This window comes from Histomonas meleagridis (genome assembly GCF_020186115.1).
Source record: "Histomonas meleagridis strain 2922-C6/04-10x chromosome Unknown contig_16, whole genome shotgun sequence".
NCBI classification, from domain to species: domain Eukaryota; phylum Parabasalia; order Tritrichomonadida; family Dientamoebidae; genus Histomonas; species Histomonas meleagridis.
In genome coordinates, this window is record NW_027150781.1 from 560,949 (window position 1) to 585,007 (window position 24,059).

At 31.0% G+C, this 24,059-nt stretch overlaps 8 protein-coding genes across 8 annotated transcripts; 5 read left to right on the plus strand and 3 right to left on the minus strand.

Moving 5' to 3' along the window:
* Positions 1-311: 311 nt before the first annotated feature.
* Positions 312-812, plus strand: GO595_002021 (Myb-like DNA-binding domain containing protein; the record flags this gene model as incomplete). Its single annotated transcript, XM_067914885.1, has 1 exon — positions 312-812. One exon carries the CDS (start codon positions 312-314, stop codon positions 810-812), a length of 501 nt encoding a protein of 166 aa, XP_067777707.1.
* A 2,721-nt stretch (positions 813-3,533) lies between these two features.
* Positions 3,534-5,408, minus strand: GO595_002022 (WD repeat containing protein mip1; the record flags this gene model as incomplete). Its single annotated transcript, XM_067914886.1, has 1 exon — positions 3,534-5,408. The coding sequence occupies one exon, from the start codon at positions 5,406-5,408 to the stop codon at positions 3,534-3,536; it is 1,875 nt and encodes a 624-aa protein (XP_067777708.1).
* A 503-nt stretch (positions 5,409-5,911) lies between these two features.
* Positions 5,912-6,958, minus strand: GO595_002023 (TIR domain-containing protein; the record flags this gene model as incomplete). The annotated part of the gene is made up of 1 exon (XM_067914887.1): positions 5,912-6,958. The coding sequence occupies one exon, from the start codon at positions 6,956-6,958 to the stop codon at positions 5,912-5,914; it is 1,047 nt and encodes a 348-aa protein (XP_067777709.1).
* A 768-nt stretch (positions 6,959-7,726) lies between these two features.
* GO595_002024 (Adaptin N terminal region family protein) lies at positions 7,727-10,105 on the minus strand (the record flags this gene model as incomplete). Its single annotated transcript, XM_067914888.1, has 1 exon — positions 7,727-10,105. The coding sequence occupies one exon, from the start codon at positions 10,103-10,105 to the stop codon at positions 7,727-7,729; it is 2,379 nt and encodes a 792-aa protein (XP_067777710.1).
* Positions 10,106-11,180: 1,075 nt separating this feature from the next.
* GO595_002025 (uncharacterized protein) lies at positions 11,181-12,116 on the plus strand (the record flags this gene model as incomplete). Its single annotated transcript, XM_067914889.1, has 1 exon — positions 11,181-12,116. The coding sequence occupies one exon, from the start codon at positions 11,181-11,183 to the stop codon at positions 12,114-12,116; it is 936 nt and encodes a 311-aa protein (XP_067777711.1).
* Positions 12,117-13,348: 1,232 nt separating this feature from the next.
* On the plus strand, positions 13,349-14,626 carry GO595_002026 (putative ATP-dependent RNA helicase DDX20; the record flags this gene model as incomplete). The annotated part of the gene is made up of 1 exon (XM_067914890.1): positions 13,349-14,626. One exon carries the CDS (start codon positions 13,349-13,351, stop codon positions 14,624-14,626), a length of 1,278 nt encoding a protein of 425 aa, XP_067777712.1.
* A 707-nt stretch (positions 14,627-15,333) lies between these two features.
* GO595_002027 (uncharacterized protein) lies at positions 15,334-17,208 on the plus strand (the record flags this gene model as incomplete). The annotated part of the gene is made up of 1 exon (XM_067914892.1): positions 15,334-17,208. One exon carries the CDS (start codon positions 15,334-15,336, stop codon positions 17,206-17,208), a length of 1,875 nt encoding a protein of 624 aa, XP_067777713.1.
* Positions 17,209-17,793: 585 nt separating this feature from the next.
* On the plus strand, positions 17,794-19,956 carry GO595_002028 (DUF5057 domain-containing protein; the record flags this gene model as incomplete). Its single annotated transcript, XM_067914893.1, has 1 exon — positions 17,794-19,956. The coding sequence occupies one exon, from the start codon at positions 17,794-17,796 to the stop codon at positions 19,954-19,956; it is 2,163 nt and encodes a 720-aa protein (XP_067777714.1).
* Between the last annotated feature and the right edge of the window lie 4,103 nt (positions 19,957-24,059).

The following is a 24,059-nucleotide window of genomic DNA, read 5'->3' on the forward strand; positions in this document are numbered from 1 at the left end:
TGTTTGGGGACATGTTATATGAAAAACGAACGTTAAAAAAGCGTGAAAATTAACCGTCATCGGTTCATTGAATTGTTGTTCGGTGGGATTGAAAAACTCAAAGCCTCAAAACAACAGGATTGTTGTAGCCGGTCGGTTATGGTCGATTTGCATTCAATTTGTATTCAATTACTGATGCCTTTTTATGCGATTTTGCGTAAAAGGGTTTTATAAGGGAATAATCATCATTCAATTTTTGTATTGGATGATTTGTTTTCGCGTCATTGCGAAAATTGAATCCCTTACAGTAGCAACAATTCACATAATCATTTATGTCTTCTGTATTGAAGAAGGGTCACAGAAATAAGTTCAACGAAATCGAAGATAAGCTTTTGGTTCTATTAGTTTCGAAATATGGTGTTGATAATTGGCAAACAATCGCATCAAAAATGGGTAACAGAACTTCTCGTCAATGCCGTGATCGATGGAATCACTACCTCTCACCAAACATCAACGTATCAGAATGGACAAAAGAAGAAGATCGAATTTTGTTGGATAATTACCATTTAATAGGTTCACGCTGGGGATCATTAGCCATGCTCTTCCCTGGAAGGACAAGTGTTGGCGTTCGAAACAGATGCTTCAAGTTACTTCGACTTGAAGAAAATGGAACGATTGACTCTCCTTCAGACGAAAATGATTCTTCAGTTCAATCTCCTGTAGAAGCAAAAGAACCAGCGTCAGAAGAAAAGGTAAAGCTTCCACCTATATCCTCTTTGCCATTACCAGAATATATCGGATTCCTTCCATTACCATTAATTGGTTATGCATAATCATTATTTTCTATCAATATATAAAACTATTGTTTCTATTTTTTATCGTTTTTTATATGTCATTTTTGCAAAACCCCAATTTCTCCAAACCTTCCACATGGCATTTTTAACAATGAATTTTCTGATAATGGCATTTTTTTTACAACAATTTGTCCAGAAACAAATAATTTTTCTGAGAATTGACATGTCTCATAGAAAATATTGAATACTTGACGATCAAAAATGGTTTAGTCATAGTAATATTACTTATCCAAAGAAAAAAGTTTTTGTCGATATATACTCTTTATTTAATAAATAAGGAATGATAAATTGAGACATTTATAAATGAATGAATTGAAGATTAACTTTATTATTGTAGGAGTATAACATTTATTATATAAAAACTATGCATTATTTCTATTTTTTAACTTTAAATTTTTGTGGTGCGCCCAATAAAATTGGGTGTGAATGATTTAATTTATCCAAATAATATTCTGCAATATAAATGAACATTTCTTCAATTTTTTTACTATTTCTTGTATCCAATTCAAAGTATAATGCCTTATTTTCATATGCCATTACTAATGCTTTTTTAAGTTTAACTTTTCTTTCATTTAATGATACATTACAATTAATTCCGCATAAACAAATAATTCCATTAAAATAAACCAATTCATCGATTTGTTTAAAATAAGTCTGTGCATTATCGAATGTCTCTGTATCAGTGATTGAAAAAAATATAATAAATACATCTGTATTATGATAAAAATTAAATATATTCCAATCGTTTAAATCAAATAAAGGACAATTCCAAATTGAAGTAATAAATGTTTTATTATTTATATTAATAATTTTTTTATGTATTCCAATATTTAATTCATTATTTAGTTTATTATTAGAAAGTCCATCAATGATTTTTTGTTTAGTATTCATACTAATTGCACCTGTTAAAACTATTTTTAATTTAATTGGATCATTATAATGAACAGGCATTTTTACAAGAATTTTGTTTTTCATATAATTAACATATTTTGATTGGAGGATTTCATTAATTGTTGGCCTTTTTTTTGGGTTTTTCGAAATCATTTTTGATATTAATTTTTTCAATTCTTTGCTATATGTATTTGGAATAGGTTTGTATTTACCTTCTGTTATGATTTCTTTGGCACATTTCATATCAAATTGTCTACACGGAAATGCAGGTTTAAGTGTACACAATTCATAAAGTATACACCCAAGTGCCCAGATATCAGACATAAAACTACTACCTTTCCATTCAATGACTTCTGGAGACATATATGAAATTGTACCGATGAATAATGTTTTGGATAAGGTCATTTCAAGAATGCGCGCTTCTCCAAAGTCACCCAATTTAACAACATTATTTTTAGTAAGGTAAATATTTTCAGGTTTTAGGTCACGATGAACAATTTTGTTATCATGTATATATTTAATTGCATGGGCAATCTGAATAAAATAAAACATAACTTCTTCTTCTGAAAATAAATTTCCTGTACGCTCTTGCGCTCTTATTAATTGTGATAAATCACCTTCATTTGCATATTCCATGATAATATAAAAATTGGAATTATCTTCATAACATGTTACAAATTTAATGACATTTGGAAAATCCATAGCTTGCTGTATTTGTGCTTCTCTTCTCATTATTTCCTTGCATTCTGGACTAACTTCTCTATATTCCGTTTCAATTATTTTTAATACGTACTGCTCATGAGTTTTGTTTGAAGTCACAAGTTTAATAGTATTAGAGCCTGATTTTTTAATGATTCTGTCTTGGTGATAATTTTTCAAGAGCTCCATGTATGAAAATTTTCAATAAAGTAATGATATGTAAATTAAAGTGCACTAACGTCTTTTTTGCTTTTTTTTTTTTGTTTTTTAATAATGTGTTGTGTATTATCAAGAATTAAAGTAAGATAATATTAATCCAAGGTAACATGTTGCGTTTGTTTAAAAGACGAAATATCAATCTTTTGTATTTTGATGAAATATATTTACTTATAATTACTCTAATTTTTTTTTTTTTATTCTATAATATCAGAAGTCACTTACTTTATTCAATATTACATTATACTTTATTCAATATTTATATCAAATTCATCAGTTTTGAAAGATATAATACAAATAAAAGGCCTAGAACCAATCTAAATAAAGAAAGAGAAATATCATTCAAATAAATTATGCTTTTAATCAAATAATTGATTAATCCATCACCCAAGAAAAACTCGTTTATACATATGTTTTAATGGCCTTCATGTTGCATTAATTTATAATATCCTTTTTTATATCAATGATATAAGCATTTACTGATACAGGGAGATGACGCCAAAATAATAGAAAATATACTGATGAATGCGAAAATTTCGAAATGTTCAACATATTTAAACAAAATATTCAATATTTACAGATGCATTGATGTTTATTCATTGGGGGTTATCTTTCTTATCTATATGAAAATAAAATAAAAATATTTTTTAGGGAAAATATGATTTTTACCAAAGTTATCAACAAATACTTAAATGTTTTATTCTAAGGTAATAATAAAGATTTTGTTATAAATGTTAAAATTTGAATTTGTTCATTTGAAATTTCAATACCAGTGTACTTTGCTTACATATAATATTCATTGATATTAAAATCTCGAAAACAAAACACAGCGCATTTTGAACGATCACATAAATATTAACAGCAACATAAAAAAGTATCGAACAAACAAACAATTTATTTATTATCATTAATAAACATATCGAAAATATTTTTTCTGTATCTTTCCAATATATTATTCGCTCTAACTGATGCCCTCATCATATTAACCAAATTACTTGGGTGCAAATATCGCTGCTGTTGCACCTGCTGTTGATTGGCAACTCCGTTTTCATTGTTTTCAGCTCTCGCTATGAAATTTAAGAAACTTTGTTTGTATTGGGAAAACAATTTGTTGAATTTTGGACTTTTATCATCTTCACATACTTTCATTTGCTTCTTTAGATCATTTATAACATTTTGATCCAAATGAATTCGTTTCATGTCAAATCTTAATGCCATGGCCAAAGAGCATAATGCTTCACATCGAACTATTTCGACGCTATCATTAAGTTCTCTGATCAGATATGGTATGGCCGTTATGTCTCTTGTATAGCCTAATGCAAATACTGCAGAAATTCGTATGTCAATTCGATTACTATTTAATAATGGAATGAATGACTCTGCATACTTCTTATCTGTGATAAACGCATCCGATTTTTGAACTATTAACCCAAATAATATTAATGAATATGGTGCACATTTTTTACAATATTCTTGACAAAGTCCTAATAAACTGGTTTGATTAGGTAAGGTACGTGTAGTAATTGAACAACATAAGGTTAACATTGCTGACGTCAACACAGAAGTCTTTAATTTTGGAATTTCAGTGATGATTTTGTCGAGATCGGTAACCTCCGTTGTAGAGTCCAGAAAAAGTTTAGCTAATGTCAAAAAGTGGATTTTTGATGGTTTTCTTATTGAAATCAGACGGTTGACGATTTCGGTTTGAATGAATGATGGGATTTGTTTAAGTTTTCTCTCAACAATTATGTATATTATTTTGGATGACAATGAAACATAACTGGTAGTGGTAATAAGATAGAAGAGTAATGGCAAATGATGTATCATTGGAAAGTTTAACATGGAATGAAGTAATTGATCAAATATTGATGATAAATTTGAAATACGAAATTCGCCTTGTTGAACAAACAAAGTGTCCAGAATAAGATCCCAATAGCCCCAAAGCTCCGAATTTGCTGTGTTCGGGGTTTCTGGAAAAGAACAAGTGTGAACATTAAAAAAGTTTAGAATTCGAGTGGCAAGAATAAAGCCAATAGTAATATGCCGAAGTGTCTGGTCACCAGTCATTAAAGATTCATAGATAATTGGTGAAAATGATGACATTGCAATTGAATCAATAATTGAATTTAGAAATTTGGTGACAAAAGGTTCTGTATTTTTGGTTATCCCACGCTGCGAGGAGGAAGGAAGTAATGATTTAATGGAGTGAAACCAAATTGCTGATTCGGATGGAAATAGTATTGAACTACTGAGAATGTCAAGAGGAAGTGATGGTGCAGAAGGAAGAACCTCTCCCTCACGGCATGCCATAAAAGCAACTATATCGATGTCATTGATTAATCGATTTAGAGATGGAATTAATGAGCCTGCATTATTAGAATCGATAATAAGAGCTACTGGTGAACGAGATTTACCAATAACTGTGTCAAGAGAGAGGCCTCTATATGTATTATGGCATGAATTAAAAAAATATAATTGTCCATTAACAGGTGGCTTACTACCTTGGCCAAAATAATGAATAACAATCCTCTCGTTTAATCCACGTTGTGATGCTGTGGCTATTAATGAGGTAACTTCATGTGTGGTTGGATCAATTTTATCAATGCAATCACAAAATAAAATCTTTTTGTAATGTTCGCCAATAGAAAGAATTGTTTCTGGAGCAAAAAGAGCTGGGTTGTAATTAATTAGTGGTGAAAAACAAATGGTTTGTGGTTTTCTTGTTAATCGACGTATTGAAGGAAGACGAAAGCCATCAAATAAACACATAAACACAAAGGCACGCTTTGAGACGACATGATTTCCTGCTACTGAGATATCAGAAGATGTGTGTCGCCTATGGTTCATGGGAAAATCTTCGTTGAGGTTGTGTATGATGTCACTTTCTGGAACAAATTCGAACGATTAAAAAGCATTTAAATTGTGGTTTGTTTCTGGATACATTAAAATTTGTTAAAAAAGCTAAATGAAGTTGTAAGTGTGAATTCTTTTAGCGACATTATTAGAAAAGAAACAAGAAATTCCAAAAACTCAGAATTTAGCCACAATCTTTATCTTTTCTTATGAAGTTTTGGAATTTTTCCTTTACTAAAGTTTTCATTTGATTGTGAACAACTAATTTGTATTTGTTCATTTGTATTAGTTCTTCGAACAATCCAAATGAGATTGTAATAATATATACACATTTAATTCTAAAAAATCATTTATTAAAATCAATTCTATCGTTCTTTCAATATACAAACAGACTTCAGAAATTGCCACTTTTTGATAATTCATTCAGCTTCTTCTTCTTCATTTCTATTTTTTAATTTCAGTTCTAATAAAGAAGCTGCTGATGTTGTAACCAACAATACATTTCTCAAATCCGAACACATAATTGAAAGCACAGCACCATTTTCCACAACCAAATTTCTATATATAGATCTAAATGTATTTAAATCCCATGCTTGTAACTCAGCATTTCTAGACCCACACCACAAGTTACCGACATTATCAAACTCAACACACGTCGGAGTGCTCGAATGCCGATAGAACTGACAAACCGCCGAGACCGTTTGTCTGACATCAAAAAGTTTAACAGCGCGATCGCTTCCTGCGGAGGCAATGAGGTTCTCTGAGAACTTAGAAAACTTAGAAGATGTGATGTAGTTGGAATGCGCTTGAAACTTGATGGCTTCATTTTGTTGTCGGTTATCAAATATATAGATTTGACCATTAGACATGGAAAGAGAAACCATAGATTCATTTAAATTTGTTGAGAGACTAGTGGCTTCATGTGGAAGTTTGATTTCATAATATTGTTGTGATTTAATGAGATCATATGTTAACAATTTTTGATCAATCCCTGACGTAACTAATGTTTTTCCATCAGATGAAAATAAAACTCCGGTTATGGTTGACTTGTGACCAGAAAGTGATGAAACAAATAAGTTTTTTTCGGAATCATATAAATGAAGAGTGTTATAATGCGAAATTCCACAAAGAACATCAGATGGATGGAATGCCATTGCACGAATGTATGCACTTTGATTTCCTATTCTTAATTTAGTAAACTGGGAAATAACTTCGTTATTAAAATTATTTGTTGGCATTAAAAATGCCATTGATAATGCTCCCATCAAAATTTTTTCACCATCCCAACTTTGTGTTAGCGAACTAATTTGTGTTGGTGTTGTAAAAATTTTTTCGTCTGAATTTTGATTTGATGTATGGAAAAACCCACGCTCATTCATACCAGGGTTATAATCAAGTGGAACAGGGATTCCATCAGCATAATCTTGCGGCTGTATTTTTTCGATATGTTTTTCGAAAGATTTCATTTCAATTTTAGAATTTTGTATATATTGCCTTAAAATTCCAAATGTATTATTACTATGAACCAAAGATTGATATTCATTTATAAATTTCTTGAATTCATCCGGCTCAGGAAGAATTAATTGATGTTCCATAAATTTTTTAGATCCTATTCAAATTCATAAGGTACAAAACGACATTTTCTGTAATAATCAGTCCAATTTAACGGTCTCTGTTAACAGCAATTTTTGAAAGCATTGAAAAAGTGAAGATGGGGTCGGAGCCGACTTCGATGTGGAAGTAGTATTTAGCTAAATAATATAGGCATTCTGCCACAACCAACTCTAAAATGCACAAAAGGTAGTCATCATCTAAGAATAAATTCCGAATTCGGAATCTCATTTTTTGTGAGATATAATTATCTCAATTAAAAAGCTTTAAAGGGTTCGTTCAAAAAACGACACTGTTATATTGATCATTCGTAAAAATTTATATAAAAAATATTTTCAAAAAAGAATCAAATATTTTTAAATATTAAATAAATAAAGACCAGCGCCACTTAATATAAAAAGTTGCATTCGCATAAATTATGGAGAAGTTATTTTCACTTTTTCTCAAAAATTACAATAAAAATGAAAAAAGATAATAGTTTAAAAAATAAACATATCTAAATGCAACATTACTACACAGGAAATATGATATGAAAGGGCCAATTGCACAAAATGACATTTTCACATCAAAAAAAAATTTCCGTTTAAAAAAGTTTGATGCTTTAAATCTTTCAATATTTATTATTACTCAAATACTTTTTGTGGAACTTGTATTGTTTCCACGCATGGCATTGCCCCGTATACGTAGGATACTCTTATAGACATAGCTAAAGGCCTATATTGTAATCCCGAAGTTGTCTTAGAACCATTATTCTTCCAATAAGTGATTTGACTTATTGGCATTTGACTCAAAGGCTGCAAAGCGTTACCAGATGGAGGTTGGCTCTGTGATATCCAACCATCAGTCGCAGCGTATTGTATTGCCATATTTGTTATAGTCATTTCGCTTGTATTAAATATTGATATTCTGATTGCCGCCATATTATTATTACCAGGCGTCCACTTAACTTCCAAAAATATCCTTAAGTCCTTATTAAATATTTCATGTGCGTCAGGTGGCACATTAATTTTCATTTGCTTTTGCGCATTATTACCATTATTACCATTATTTTGTTGTTGATTTGCAGCAATTAGCAAAAGATCATTACTATTACTATTATTACTATTATTATTAGATATTAAATCACCTAACAAATCATCAATTAAATTGTTCGAATTATTACTATTATTTTGTTGCGAATTAGAATTATTAGTTACGTTATCATTACTCATCCAATTATCGATATCAATTAACTTATTATTATTTTGTTGCGTTTGATTTTGTTGTATCTGCGGTTGCCCATCTTCATTTAGTTCTTCTTCATACGGTGGAACAGGTGCCAACAAATTCTCCGCGTTATTTGTTTGCGAGATGATCCTTAAGTATTCGCCAGATCTTTGTTGGATATCCAAGTCATTATTTCTCGAGCCTTTCTTCAATGCTTCGATTACTTGTTGATTATTATTACTTCCATTTGGTGACCTCGTAGACAACTTCGCTAATGCCGTAAGTATATACGACTTCGTTTCTTTCGACGTCTGCGGTAACTTTAATATTTGAAGAAATGTCTTCTCGACTTCTTCATTATATTCGCCATATTCGCCTAATATCCATGAGCCAACTTGAACAAGCGATTGCACAGTCGACGATTCCTGTATTATTGGCAATAACTTAGACACTGCATATGTTTGCATCGACTTGGAGCGACTTATGATTTTGCACACAGACGATATGATATCTGATTTGACATATCCGCCGGACTCCTTTAGAATCTGCAAAATCATGTCAAAGTTCCACTTCTCGTTCGGAGAGAAGCGCTGTATCGCAATGAAAACTCGACTGACAAGTTCAACTCGGAATTCGGAATCCGCATAATGTAAATATTTGATGATCTCCGGAACAAGACGTTCGGCATTGTTCACGTCAATAAGAGCTGATATTACATCCAGTGCACGACGTCGGATGGATACATCTGGATTATCAAGACATCTGACAATTTGTCCTTTATGTCGCTGTAATGCTAATGCGTCTGATCCTGTTCTATCTAAGATGTCTCTGTTTGCGTATAAGACTCTGGAGAAGACATTTAATGCGCTATATAACATATTTGGATCTTGTGAATTTAACAATTTTCCGATTTGGTTAAATGCCAAAGTACGTAATGAAGGCTGCTTGCCAACGCATACTATTGTTTGCACTGCCTGTAACAATACTGCTCTACTATCAGATCTTCGCATATCTGCTGATGAAACTATTGACGCTAATACTTCGTCGAGTTCATCAGAGGGTGATCGTAAGAGCTGCAGTATCTCCAATACTTTGATCTGAAGAAAAGGGTCCGATGGTTCACTCGCAGAACGTGAGGAGACGTTAAGCGATCGTAAAATTTTGACAAAAGCGGTTGTGAAACGTGCCCAGTTTTGACTGAGGTGTGGTTGGGCGCGGAGCATTTCGATGACGATCCCGATTCCTGATAAGACAACGCTGTGTGATGTGTCGTTAAGTAACAAATGGACATGTGGCTGAAATGTCTCTGTCGACTCTGGTAATTTTTTGATAATTCGGATAACGGCCATGGCCGCACGTTTTTTGAGAAAAGGATCACTGAACTCGAGGATCTTATGGACCTCCGTTGATAATGAACGACATATTTCGGTGGAACCTAAATTTGCGATGAGTCCAAGTGCTAATGATATGACATAACGATTCTTCGACTGAAGATCTTTCTCAAGAGTGTGCGTGAACAAAACTGAAATCTCGGTGTTTTCATCAAATAACATGGATGCACCTAAATATCCAATTCGCTTAAAAGAAAATCGCTCGTCTGACATAAGATTTATACAATACAATTGGCCGAATGTTGTGGAGCGACCAATCATATTTAAATAAACGAGTTTGGTAATGATTCGTGGTAGAAATTCAGGATTACAATCTCGAATGTCCGTTCTGGTGCTCGCAAGCTCAGTGGTGATAATCGATTCTTCGTCCTCAGCCGTTTTGGCTGAACGGATTCTGTGGATCATTGATGAGAGTTGGCTATCCATGTTTTGATGGGAATTTCATATCACATGTCGTATCATGTGTTCTTTGACATGATTTTTTTCTGTGGCAAATCATTTGCCAAAAAAACAGAATTAGTTATGTTGTAATGGTTACTTTATGGTTTGCTGTTTTATTTTTATGTAATAAAGAAATATATAAAATTTTGATGCATATTTATGGATAGATTGTTGATACATATTTAAGTTTGATTCCTTTAAATCATTGTTTTTTTCACTCAAAAATATACTTATAAGTATTAAAATGGTGATATAATTATTACCATTATTGATTGTATTCATAGATATGATATCATATCGTGCATATGCACAAACATCATGATGGGATAGTCATTTTTCTGGAATTTAAAAAAAAATTGACCAACATGAAAAGCTATTTTGTATTGAATTTTTTCAGTGAACATTCAATTTTTTTTTGTGAGCTTTATCAACTGTGGCATTTTCTGGGGGAGAAAATGGCTAAATAAAAGAAAACATTGATTTCATAAAATTGGTAGATTTTATGGAATAAAAACATTAAAAAATTTCCTGCCTCATAATCTTTTAGTTAGTGAGTTTCCGATTCAATGTTTATTTTAATGAGTGGAATTAACCTCTTTAAACAAAAAACATTTTTTAATTTTGACATTCTGAAGAAAAAAACACACTTTACATAAAAAAACTATTTGAATATATGGATTTAATAATAAGGATCCTTTTCAAAAAGTATTGCAACTTACTACAAAATTTGGAAAGGTATGGTTGACAAAAAAAAAGATATTTTAAGAAAATATTTTAATAAAACACGGTGTTTGGACCATGTTCCCTTCTTCCTTGTTCGAGGCTATATCAATATGTTCCAGTGCAATGTACAAAATGTCTCTTGTTTCACTAAAATGACTTTTGAATAAATATTTGGTCGTATCGATTGAACCTGTAATAAACGGTTACAAATTGTGGCAAAAGTGTTATCTCAATTTTACGCGCGAAAAATGAGATTTTTTTGATCGGCCTTGTACCGTTTTTTATTGAAAAAAGTGACTTGTTTAGTTTATTGGGCATGAAAAATGGAAGTTATATTCGAGCTCCTTCACCTCAATGGATGCAAGGAGGTCAAAACGCGATAAATATGTTTAATGCTTCAGGTTATTCATCAAACATTTATCCAAACATGGATCAAATCTATACACTTGTAAAGCGTTTAACTCTTGGACCTAATGAACGCGCTGAGGCTCTTCATACTCTTAGTGTTCAACGTGAGCAAATTCCTAATCTTGCCTTTCTTTTATGGGAAAGCCCAGGAACAATAACTGCACTTCTCACCGAAATTCTCAGTATTTATCCGCATCTTACTTCTGTTTCAGCATCATCCAATAGTGCTCCTGCATCGCTCAGTTCACGTCTTGCTACCCGTGTTTGTAATGTTTTAGCATTATTCCAATGTGTTGCTGGACATGAAAAAACACGAATTCCCTTTATCAAAGCCAACATACCAATGTATCTCTTTCCATTTCTTCATACAACAAACCAAAGTCGTGAATGCGAATGTTTCAAATTAACATCTTTAGGTATTATAGGGAGTCTTGTCAAAGCAGAAGATCATGAAATTATACAATATCTCCTTCAAAACGAGTTTATACCACTATGTTTGCGCATTCTTAAATTTGGTCAAGAAATGTCACGAATCGTTGCTGCTTTTATAGTACAGAAAATTCTCAGCGACAAAGAAGGCCGCTTGTACGTTGTCTCCAGTTCGGAGCGCCTTGATACAGTTCTCAAGGTACTTAATGTAGTAATTTGCAATATGGCATCAAATTACAATCAGAGACTTTCGAAGAATATAATTGCGTCATATGATTGTTTGTTACAAGAGCCAGCTGTGCGTGAGAAAGTCGCAACAATGGGCTTTGATAATTTGCGGAAAGTACAGATACCACCAAGTTATGAGGACTTATATAATTTCGTCCAAAAACTTTTGAAAATAGAAAGACAATAATATAAACTACAGTCGTATTTTTACTTTTTGTCGCTTTAATTTTTCTTTTTCTTTATTATGCCACTTGATTTACGAAGACGTTTAACAACAACGATACGGCGCGAGGTGCCCCGAGTATAAACGTTTTTTCGCGGCTTCGGCTGACTTTTTGAATGAATCAAAGTTGCTGTTTCTGATGTTGTTGAGGGAGGAGGGTCTTTTTGTATACTGGTTTTTCTGTTGTGGGGGGAATTTTTTCTGTTGGGTGATTTAGTTGAAGGTGGCGTATTTGTAATTTTGTGATTTTTTGTGATTTCATTAGAATCAGTGCTTTCTGATGACTCTGTTTTCCTGCGTGGCTTTGTTATTTTGGGTTTTGTTTTTCTGTCTGATGATGTCTCTGAATCTTTGTCTCCATATGACCCACTAGATTGAGTGCTCGTTGAATCCGATTCACTACTTTTGGTTTGCGATGAATTTTCTGATGATTTGCTTTCATTAGAAGCTGATTCTGATTTACTACTTGTTGGTGAGCTTGTTGTTTTATTTGAAGATGAAGAATACGAATTTTGTGATGATGAAGAACTTGATTTTTGAGAGCTCGAGTATGAGTTTGAGTCTGATTCTGTTTTTGATTCTGTGTTTGATTCTGAAGAAGAAGAATAACTACTTGATGATTTTCCTTTTGGTTTTATGAAAGTGAATTCCATTACTAAAATTCCTGCTGATTTGTTTCTATTTCCACATTTGTAGCTAAGTTCATATTCTTTCTTTTCTTGATTGGCATTGCTTTTCAATGAACTTATTGGGATAGAAAGAGGAATCATCATCTTTAAATCATTACTTCTTTCTTTTTCTTTGGAAAAAATTATAATTTCTAAGTTATCATCTTTTTTGATATTCTTTAACTGTATTTTAAAAGTTTGATCCCATTTTGGGTTTCTTGTTTCTGGAATTACTTTTGTAGAATCTATTTTATTTTTATTTAAAAACACTGTAACATATGAGTCTGGTTCTTTTAGTACATCCATCATCAGAAGATTTTTTCCTTCGCATATCTTTAGCTCTAAAACCTCTTTGCTTTCGTTCTTCATCAGATAATTTTATAAACCATTCAAAATTTTATATATGCTTTACAAATGCTAGATTGCTTTTCTCCATTTACAAGACTAAAAATTCATCCAGCTATAGCACTTGGATTGGAAGATTCTGAGCATTATCGTGCAACTTATATACAAGAACAAGCAATTCACATGATTGATGCAAAAGTTCCATTAATCTTAAAATCACCATCTGGAACTGGAAAAACATGTGCTTATTGTGTATCAATGTTAGAAGTTATATGTAGAAAATATTTTTTAAAACAATGGGAACGTCCTCCTTCAATTTCCAAAGGATGTATTCTGGGTCTAGTTCTTGCACATTCACCCGAATTGTGTCAACAAATATCCAGGGAAATGCAATCCATTAGTCGTCATCTTCCACTTTCCATCTTTACAATCATCAGTTCCATCAGTCTTCAAGATGATTGGGAAGAAGTAGCCGAAGCCAACATTGTCATAGCCACGCCTGGCATTATAGCCAAACTATTAGTCAAGAAAAAGATTCGCACTTTTTGTCTGACCTCAATTGTCATTGATGAATGGGACAAAATGCTTTCTGACAAAGGCCTTTCACATGACGTCGAACAAATTGTCACCAGACCCTTACCAGAGATCCAACAATATATATGTGCATCTGCCACATATTCGCAAGTCTCATACAAACGTCTTGTCGAACTCATTCCATTAAAATGGAACATCATTAGCTGTGATTGGAACTCTAAATCACGTCCAATCCACCACTTTTTATATCGCGCTGGCTCATTTGACAAGCGCGTCAACACTATAATAACACTTTTTCGTCATGTTGAGTTTCACCAAGCTCTAATTTTTTGTAATTTACATCAATTATCGGAAGCCACCTCGCTAGCGCTTAATGAGATTGGATTTCCATGTGCGTACATTAGTAGTCAACTCGAACAAAAAGAACGAATTGATCGAATATCTGAATTTCGCGATTTGTTATTACGTTGTTTAGTTACTACTGATATCACATCACGAGGCATTGATATAAGTAATGTGAATATTGTTATATCATTAGATTTGCCTTATGATAATGAGACATTTTTGCATCGAGTAGGTCGGACAGGCCGATTTATGACTGATGGAATGTCATTGACATTTTATAAGAGACAAGAAAGTAAACGCGTACAAGAGATTAAGGAAAGTTTCGGGATTATGTTCCAGAAATTGGATTTGAATAATGAGATAATATTAAAGTTGCCAATTATGCAAAACGAAATACAAGTTTTGAACTTTAGGAAGTTAAAAGAAATAGAAAATAACTTTGCGGAAATAGAAAAACAAAAATTGGATAAAGAAGAAGAAAGGAAAAAGGTGCCGATGATGTTTTACTGCGATAAAGAAAACGAATATTGGTATAATTATAGGGATATATGTAACGAATTTAAGCCGCCTTTTGTACCTTAATAAAAATAGATTTTATATAAAGATGTCTTAGGTTTTCCTTAAATATGAAATGAAATAAAATTATTGTAACAAATTACTATAAGTTTCTTTGAGTTAAGAAAAATTCAGGCAATTTTTAAATTGTTTCATTAAAAAAAGCATCTGGTTCCTGGGTATGCTGATGATTATTTGGTTAGTTAAAAAAAAAATTAAAATATCAATATAAAAAGTTCATTGTTTGTGGATTTCAGATGTTTTCATTAGAAAATGCTAGACCTAAAGTCAAGATTATATTCTTGTAAAAAGAGTACATAGAACAAAGGTTTCATATATTTTTGAACAAATTCATCTAATGATTAACTAATTTGAGTTTTGAGATTGATTGGAAAAATGAAAAATACACCAGATAATCATACACAATTAAAAAATGTGTTTTTAAAGATAATTTTTGCTAAACATTTTGGGAAGAAAAGTGATTTGAAAAAACGCCACACAAAAATGGTGTGGATTGAGCTTTTTTATACGACTGTTTATTTCTCCTTTCATAATGAAATTGGAGTCACAGCATGTTTTCAACTCACCCCAAACTTTGCTAACAAAGTTTACATTAATGAAATAACATTTGCCAAGAATCGTCAACGGCTTTTACCGTTGTTGCCGGTGTATCGTCGAGTAAATTTCGTTCAATTATGCAACGCTCATAAATTTGTCATTTCACCTTTTCGAGGATGCAATCAATCCCAGTCTTCAATGAATATCCACATCTAGGAGACAAAATAAACAAAGATAGAAACGACATAGGTAAGCAACTTAAGAATATGGCAAAAGATTATTTCATTCCAAAAGATCCATCCCAATCATCAAAGTCTCAAATTCTTGAAGCTATTGCTCAACATGTAATCTGTACGAGATATATCAATAAATACTTAAGAGATTTACTTTCTCTATGGCCAAAAATTGTATCAGGTCAACCATGTTATGCAGAGTTTAAGAAATTCATGGATGAAGATCAACAATTCTTTAGCACATGGGAAGACATTGTTCTAACTTATTCTCATCAAAGCAAGAATAAGTGGGTTAATAGTCTTCTTCTTATTCCAGCTAATAAGCCTCTTTTAAAAGAGCATCACTTTTACAAAGACTTTAAGAATGATGTTAAATTGTTTCATAATAATGACTATCTTTTCATAAAGCAATGTCACTTAATCGACAGCTTCATTTCCAGTTTATATGAATTTTGGAGTCGTTATGCAGGAGCAGATGGATTTGATCCATTTTTACAACTTACGATGTTATTACCCGATTTCGAAAAACGATTTGAAAATGTTTACACACAAATCGTTGATAAACTTTTAACAATTCCTGATCCATATAAAGCATCTCAATATGCAATTCGAAATGAACATGAATGGCGCGAAATATTACCACCAAATCAAGAGAACAAAATCTTATTATCTGTTTTTAATCCAACATCATTAGCATCATTTCCAAATATAATGATGGTTTATAGGGAACTATGCTTAACGATAATGCAATTTATTGAATGTGGATTAAAATCAACAAATAATTCTATTCCTCTTTTTATTGATTTTGTTCCATATTATAAACCTAAAATTGATGTTTTCGTCCCATTTGTGGAACGTAATTTTACTTTCACATTCGAATGCGTTAAAAAAGGTCTTCCAACATTTGGTGTTGATGCAATGACATATTATAATCAATTCCTTTGGATGCATGAAAATCTTCAACCACCAAATCATAGAGAAATAGTTAAATCAAATAAACAATGGTTTGAAAATATTCCAAAAGAGATCCAACTTCGTAATGAAAAACTTAAAGCTGTTGCAGCAGATGAAAAATTAATTGCTAATTATGAAAGTATTTCTAAAGAAGCAAAGAAATGTATTAAAAATCTTGAAGAAGCACGAACATATAAAAATGAAAATAACTTTAGAACAACACGAAGATCATTAAAGACTTTTATTCAAAAATTAAATGATCTTAAATATGATGGAGCAAATGAATTAATAAATGAACTAGAAAAAATTGTTAAAGAATCAAAAGGTGAATGGAAGATTATACAAATGGAAAGCTTTTTAGAAAGCAAAACTATTGGTATCAAATCAACTATCGGTGATATTAAAGCAGCTGTTGAAAGAAATGATAATCTTTCAATCGATGCATATAAAAATGGTCTTAGAGCAATGCTGAGAACTTTTAATGATGAAGTTGATAGATACAAAGGTGATATAAGCGAATTGAAGAAACGTCCATTATATGTTCAAATAATGAAAGATGCTGATGATGCATTAAACATGCAACTAGCTGGTGGAAAATCACCTGAAGTTGTTACCGCCGAACAAATGTATGTTCCAGGTTTAAACTCATTGTGTATGTCTGCTGAAATGACAACAAACATGCCGCCAAATCAATACATGATAATGTCTGTTACAATGTTAAAGACACAAATAATGCAACAATACACACAATTAAAACCAATGATGGATAAGTCCGAGATAATAAAGGATGCTTGCCAAAAGGCTGAAAATTGCTTCAAGAAGATTGATGATTATATCATAAAATGCTCAGCTCCTCCACAATAAACAAGTAAAACAAATTCTTGTGAATTTATTGATGTATGTTTTCACTTAAAGATAAAGAAACTTCAATAAATTAATATTTTGATGTTGGCAAAATAATAACTTTTGGCACTTTCAAAGAGCGTGATAGAAAGCCTTTGATCTTTCCTGTGTATCTTGAAAATTTTTCACTTATGTGAGCAAGTTTTTTGTTGATCGAAGTTGCCACAATTCCGTTCGACAAATTTTCCTAACAAAGATAGTGAAATCTAGTCAAAACTGCACGCTCAAAAAGCGTTGTTGGTTATGTCAAATTGTCATTGCCTCTGAAAATTTTCTGGTGATATTTCAAAATCGTGGCCAATCCGAATGTTATTCAAACAGATAAATAAAATATTCAAATTTCAAACAACACAAAAAATTTCAATCAATTAATCATCATTACCTTCACAGGTTGCACAAAAAAGATAGAGATTCAACCCAATGATGCTATTATGTTTTTTAAAAATCGCTTTAAGTTCTGAAGTATTACAAATTCAAGCAGATGTAAATTTATCTTATTCATCTGGGCGTGGTGGAACTTTTATTCAATGGACAAATATTTCAAACATGGATGTTTATTATAAATTGTATCAAAAGCATCTTGATTCTAATGGTGAATGGACAGAATGGGAACAAATTAACACCCAACACCAAGAAACAATTAAAGTTCTAAATATTTATCCAAGTCAAACAGATGGTTTTAATGGTCAACCTTCTGCATATGTCAATGTGTATAATACGCATTTGGTTGATTTTACATTTGGAGAAGATAATTCAGTTCACACTTTACCAAAGTCAGCGTCATTAAAAGTATGGATGGAAGGAGGAACATTAACAGATAATCAGGATACTAAGCGTTATAGTGCAATCGGCGTTGATCCAAACACAGGTGAACAAATGATTTTTGTTACTCCCATTTCAATTAATGATTTTGAATCCGATATCAAATCAAATCCTAATTTCATATATGATTTTGATATTATCTTTTTTGGGTCATGGGATGCTAGTTGTGGCTATGGTATTAAAACTGAAACAGTGGAAAACAATATTCGAGAATATATTAACAGAGGATATGGCTTCATTGCTGGACATGATTCTATTTCTTATGATTTCTGGCATAAGTCTACATTAATTCCATTAAGTTTACTTGCAATTAGAGATCTTTTTGGAATCAGAACATCTGGTGCTGATGATGTATACACAAATCCTGATGGAATAAAAGGAAATCCTGTGTATAAACGAATTGATTCTACTCAAGTGACAATTCAGCGAAATGGTCTCTTAACTAATTATCCATATGAAATTGGTAATTCTAACGAAGTATTAAATGTATCTGCATCACACACAAACTATCATGCCTCAACAGGCGATGTTTGGATGTCATTTGGTAACACAGGATTAGAAATTGATAAATTTGGACTTCAACATAATTTTTATCTTACAACATATGGTAACACAGCAATGATTCAAACAGGTCATAGTAGTGGAGAAGCAACAATTTCAGAAATGCAAATTATTGCTAATACGATTTATTATTTAAAGAAACAGAAATATAATAATTTTGTTGAAGATTATACATCACAAGATAAAGAACCACCAATTATCGATAATATCATTCTTGATGTTGTTAGTGAAACCCTGAATATTGTGTCCAGAGACATTGGTTCAAAATATAAATACCAAGTTGTTGGATGTCAACGATCAAATGATTCAGAAAACATTACATCGAATGAAGTTGAAGTGAACGTTTTAACAGGAATTAAACATTATATTTATACATTTTCAACAAATTTGGAAGCTACAATTGATGAATTAACAGAAACGACGACATCAACATCTATTCCAGCCATACCTGGAACAATTTTTCATATATCAGCAGTTGACTATGCAGGAAACATTGGAGAAATTAAAACAATAAATATTCCAGATAGACCAAACCCTCCAATAATATCAGATTCTTATTCAAATACGGAAGAACAAACTTTATATTCTGAAACGAAAACATTAACATATACAGAAACACAAACATATTCTCCAACATTAACATATACAGAAACTCAAACATATTCTCCAACAGAAACATATACAGAAACAAAAACATATTCTCCAACAGAAACATATACAGAAACAAAAACATATTCTGAATCCCAAATTCCTAATACTGAAACAGAATTAGATCCTTGCACATCCTCCATATCATATATAACAACATTACCGCAAACGCAATTGCCAATTCTCTCAAACATTACATATTCTCATTCTTTTGTTGTAATTCAATCCATATCATTTTATGAATCGTTAACCTTTAATTCATATTTGTCATATACTCAATTTGTTTCTAATTTTGGATCTTCATTAACATATATTCATACTGAATTTATATATTATCATTACACAGTTATTGTTTGTTCTTCATTATTTAGTTATTATTCTGATTTCTTTACAATGTTTGAACATAATGAAGGAATAGATGATGATAATAAATTAAACACAACAACTATTTCGATTATTTCAGTTGTTGCTGTTTTAATTATTTGTGCTATTATTGTTACAATAGTAATTGTTGTACGTAAATCACAAAATATATCGATTGCAGAAGAGACAGCTGATGATATTGAATATAATATGGCCGAAACAAACCAAAACTTTGCTCAGATAAATACATCAAATGTTGAAGAAGATCCATTTGCACAAGATTTCAAAGAAAATGATTCATTTATCAATTTATAAATATTATTCTTTACGGATTTTTTATCCATAAGTCACACAATATTTAGTATTAATTTTAACTCGGACTTAAATAAAAAATATTTTTCCATAATTTTGCTGTTTGTTTGATAAAAAAATGTAGTTGTTGATGGCACTCATATCTTCGAATTATGCCATTGATTCAATCCAAGCAATTTTGAGCTCAAAAGTTAGGTGAACAAAAAACGTGACTCCGCTTTTATGATGATTTTTCTTGGCGAGGCCTAATGGGATACTCAATATTGAGGTGCCCCAACAGTTTTGGGATTAGCTTTTAAACCTTTTTCACTTCATTTCATTCTCACCTTCCAAAGATAAACGTAGGCATTCAATGGGTGATAATACTTCAAAAATAGAAAATTCATTATTAAATAATCCAATTGACGCTGAATGGGTTGAACAAGCTAAAAGAATTAAAAATGAACTTTACACCAATCCATTTAGATATTTTGACTATCAAGATTTGGCGCCTTTAATCAAAAAAACAGATGAAGCAATGCATCGCTATAAGGATGGTTGTGGATATATCTATCAAGATTTGGTAGATATACGCAAAGCGTTTGATAATGCCCGCACAATACAAATGAGAGATTCTTAAAGAACAACTTACTAATATATTTTTCATTCCTTTTGATTTGACATAATTTTAAAAATACATACACTTTCTTTCATGTGATTTTGAGATCCAACTTGAAAAAACTTTTATGTCTAAAAGATTTGTTGTGATAGATTTTGCTAAAAATGAAGCTATGAATCAATGAGAAAGCTTGCTCAAAATGATATATATATAATAACTGATGAAATAAGGAAAATCTTGATTTTTTATATAAAAATAAATATTTTAACATCTTCATTATATAACTTGATTGCTTATTTCGAATGAATATAAAATTTAAAAGAACCCTCTTCGCAGAAGACCGTTAATGTAAAATGAAAAATTCTGGGGAATTTCTAAGAAACAGTAAAATTTCGTCATCATACTTTTTTTTCCTTAATCGAAAGAAGAATAATCGATTGTGAATCTTAAACAAAAAATAGTTCACGCATAGGTTGTCTTATTAATTTAATTGTCAAAATTATGCTTATTTGGCAGAGAAATTGATCTCTTATCTGACTTGCTAAATGTAGAAACGATCATTTATTGATAAAAAACTCGTCGTTGTAAAAATGCGATAGATATTCAATTTAATTCAATTAACATGACCAACAGAATATTTTACATACGATTATTTCAACGGTATTTTTATATGAAAAGTAAACATTAAATTCCAGAACTCCAATACTTTACTTATTTATTTCAAAAGTTTATATGATCATAGCTTCAAAAAAAAACGTTAGAATTAAAGGATGAATCAGCATACTGTGGCTGCATCCTCACTACATAGTTCTTCAACAGATGGTCGGCAAATCTCTCTCACGTTTGATTCTCGAACAACAAGCAATGAATCTCGCACTCGAAATATTTTTGAATTAGATATATTTCCTGTTGTTGCAGAAGCAGGCAGAGCAATTGAAGTTGGGACCGTAGTGCGAATAATAGAATTTGTGTTTATTTTCCTACAAATTTTCTTTTCGGGAATAATAAATTTAAAAGACATACCAAATAATGCTTTGGGGGTCTTTTATCAAGTAATTTACATTGGATTTGTTGGGGATTATAATAGGCAACTTCCATTTATTATAGCTCTTATAATAATTGATATTCTTACAGCCATTCTTTTTGTATCCAAAGTTGTAGGGCATTTCTCAAACCTAAAATTCAGTAATTTACATTTAAGTATTTTGCGGAATTGGCACGGTCATCTTTTTGGTATATTTATCATTCCAAATATTATTATGATATTTTCAGGGTTTGGTATTTATTCAGAAAACAGCATGATTTATCTTTTTTGTACCATATTTTCTGTAATTGGTGCCGTATATGCTATTTGGCATGCATATTATCTTTTACCATTATTTTCAAGTTCTTTATATTTACCACACACACCAATTATGTTATGGCATCCTAAGGATGTTTTTATTATTGTAATTTTATTTGGTATACCTACAGGATTTTCAGTATTATTCAAACCATTAGATACATATTATTTAATTGTCCCCCAAATTATCATCATTGGATTATCAGCATATGCCATTTATCGCTTTTTATATTTTCCATTTAAAGGAATTGCAATGAATGTAATTTCATGTGGAGGTTTTACAGCAACTATCATTTCTAGTTTAATATCAATTGTTGAATTATCGATTGGGCGATACTTTTGGTTCAAGATATTCATCTCAATCTTTGTTTTGATTGCTGGAATTATAATTTTTTATTTTATTTTAAACAACCGCCAAAAAACCGTTGTCAGATCGTTACTATTAACTTCAGTTTCAGATGAAGAAACAGTTACAGATGCTGTTAAATGTGACTATTTATTTGGGCTAAATATTGATACACGACTTAAAGGGTTTATGTATTGTCAAATCGGACTTGAAAAGATGTGTGATCTATTTGTAGATTGGACATTATTCCGAGTATTTGTTGATATCTTTGAAAACAACAACGACGTCTTAGTCTTTATTTATCGATTAGTATCCTTATTTCCATCTGAAGATCAATTCTTACATTCATTAACCACAACGTTATCTAAAAAGACAACATTGTCAATCGAAAACTCCTCCATTTTTTTCCAAGCGCATCGAATTCATGTTTTACGACAGACGTCTACATCACATGAAGCGAGTCGAGATTTCAACAAAATATCCAAACAAAACAACCAAGCCATTACATCATTCTGCAAGTTTTGGAAGGATATAGCCAATCCGAATTATAAAATCACGATGAATGATTTCATCTCATTAGATAAAATTCGTACTACATCTGAATCTAATTGGAATATTTACTTAGAAAAGTATCCAAACAACCCACGTTTCTTTAAAGAATATTGTAAATTCTTGATCGAATGTAAATGTCGATTTAAAGAAGCTGCGAAAGTCTATGAAATGGCATCTAAACTTGAAGAAGGTTATAGTGCATCACATGATAAAGTTTTTCAACATTTTGCACGAGCATTTCCATTATATATTAAGAAAGGAATCATTACACCAGATGGTGTCTTACAACATAACAAAAGTATTTATAGAAGTACTCAAATTTCATCATCAGCTACTGAAATGTCAACGAATTCTACAAATAATTCATCATTAAGTAATTCTATATCAACAATGACATCGACATTTGAAGATGAAGGATCAGAGATTGATTTAGAATCATTTAGTAAAGTTATACCACAAGCATCATTACGAATCGCGTTACAAAAAGCTATTGATGAAACTTCATCAATTGTATTACAACAAATCTTAATATCATCAGTCGTACGATTAATATTAACTATAGCTTATGTATTATTTGCTTTTTTATTTTTATCGACATTATTTAATAAGGCTAAAGAAGTATTTAATATTAAATGTCAATTTGAAGATATTGAACATCCATTAAATGTAATGGCTATACAATTCCCATGGTTTTTATATGAAGGTATTACTAATGGTGAAATGAATTATGGAAAGATATTAGAAATTGTAGGTAAATATAATGTTGATAATATTCATTCATATGTAAATATGAATACTAATTTATCTACAACATTAACAAATATATCGGAAAGAGTATTAATAGCTATTAATTCATTAAGTACAAAACTTTATGAATTAGAAACTGAAAATTATGAACAATTAAAATATTTCTTAAAGTTATATCAAGAAACACAAATAAATCCAAAGATATGTCAAATAGATCCTAACACTAATAAGTTAAGTATTATTAATGAAGATTCAGAAGCTATAGCATTTGATTATTTGTTACGATTATATTTATTAATGGTGAAAACTTTAACACAAGATGATTATGATACACGAAAGAATTGGGGACATTTAAGTGTTGAGTTTTGTGAAACTTATAATACTGGTAGTGATGTATTAAATTTAATTAATTCTGTTTCTACATTATTATCATCTAAATTATCCACCTTTTATAAAGAATATTATTATGCACAATATGAATCAATATTAACTAATAATTCGACAATAATTATTACGAGTCA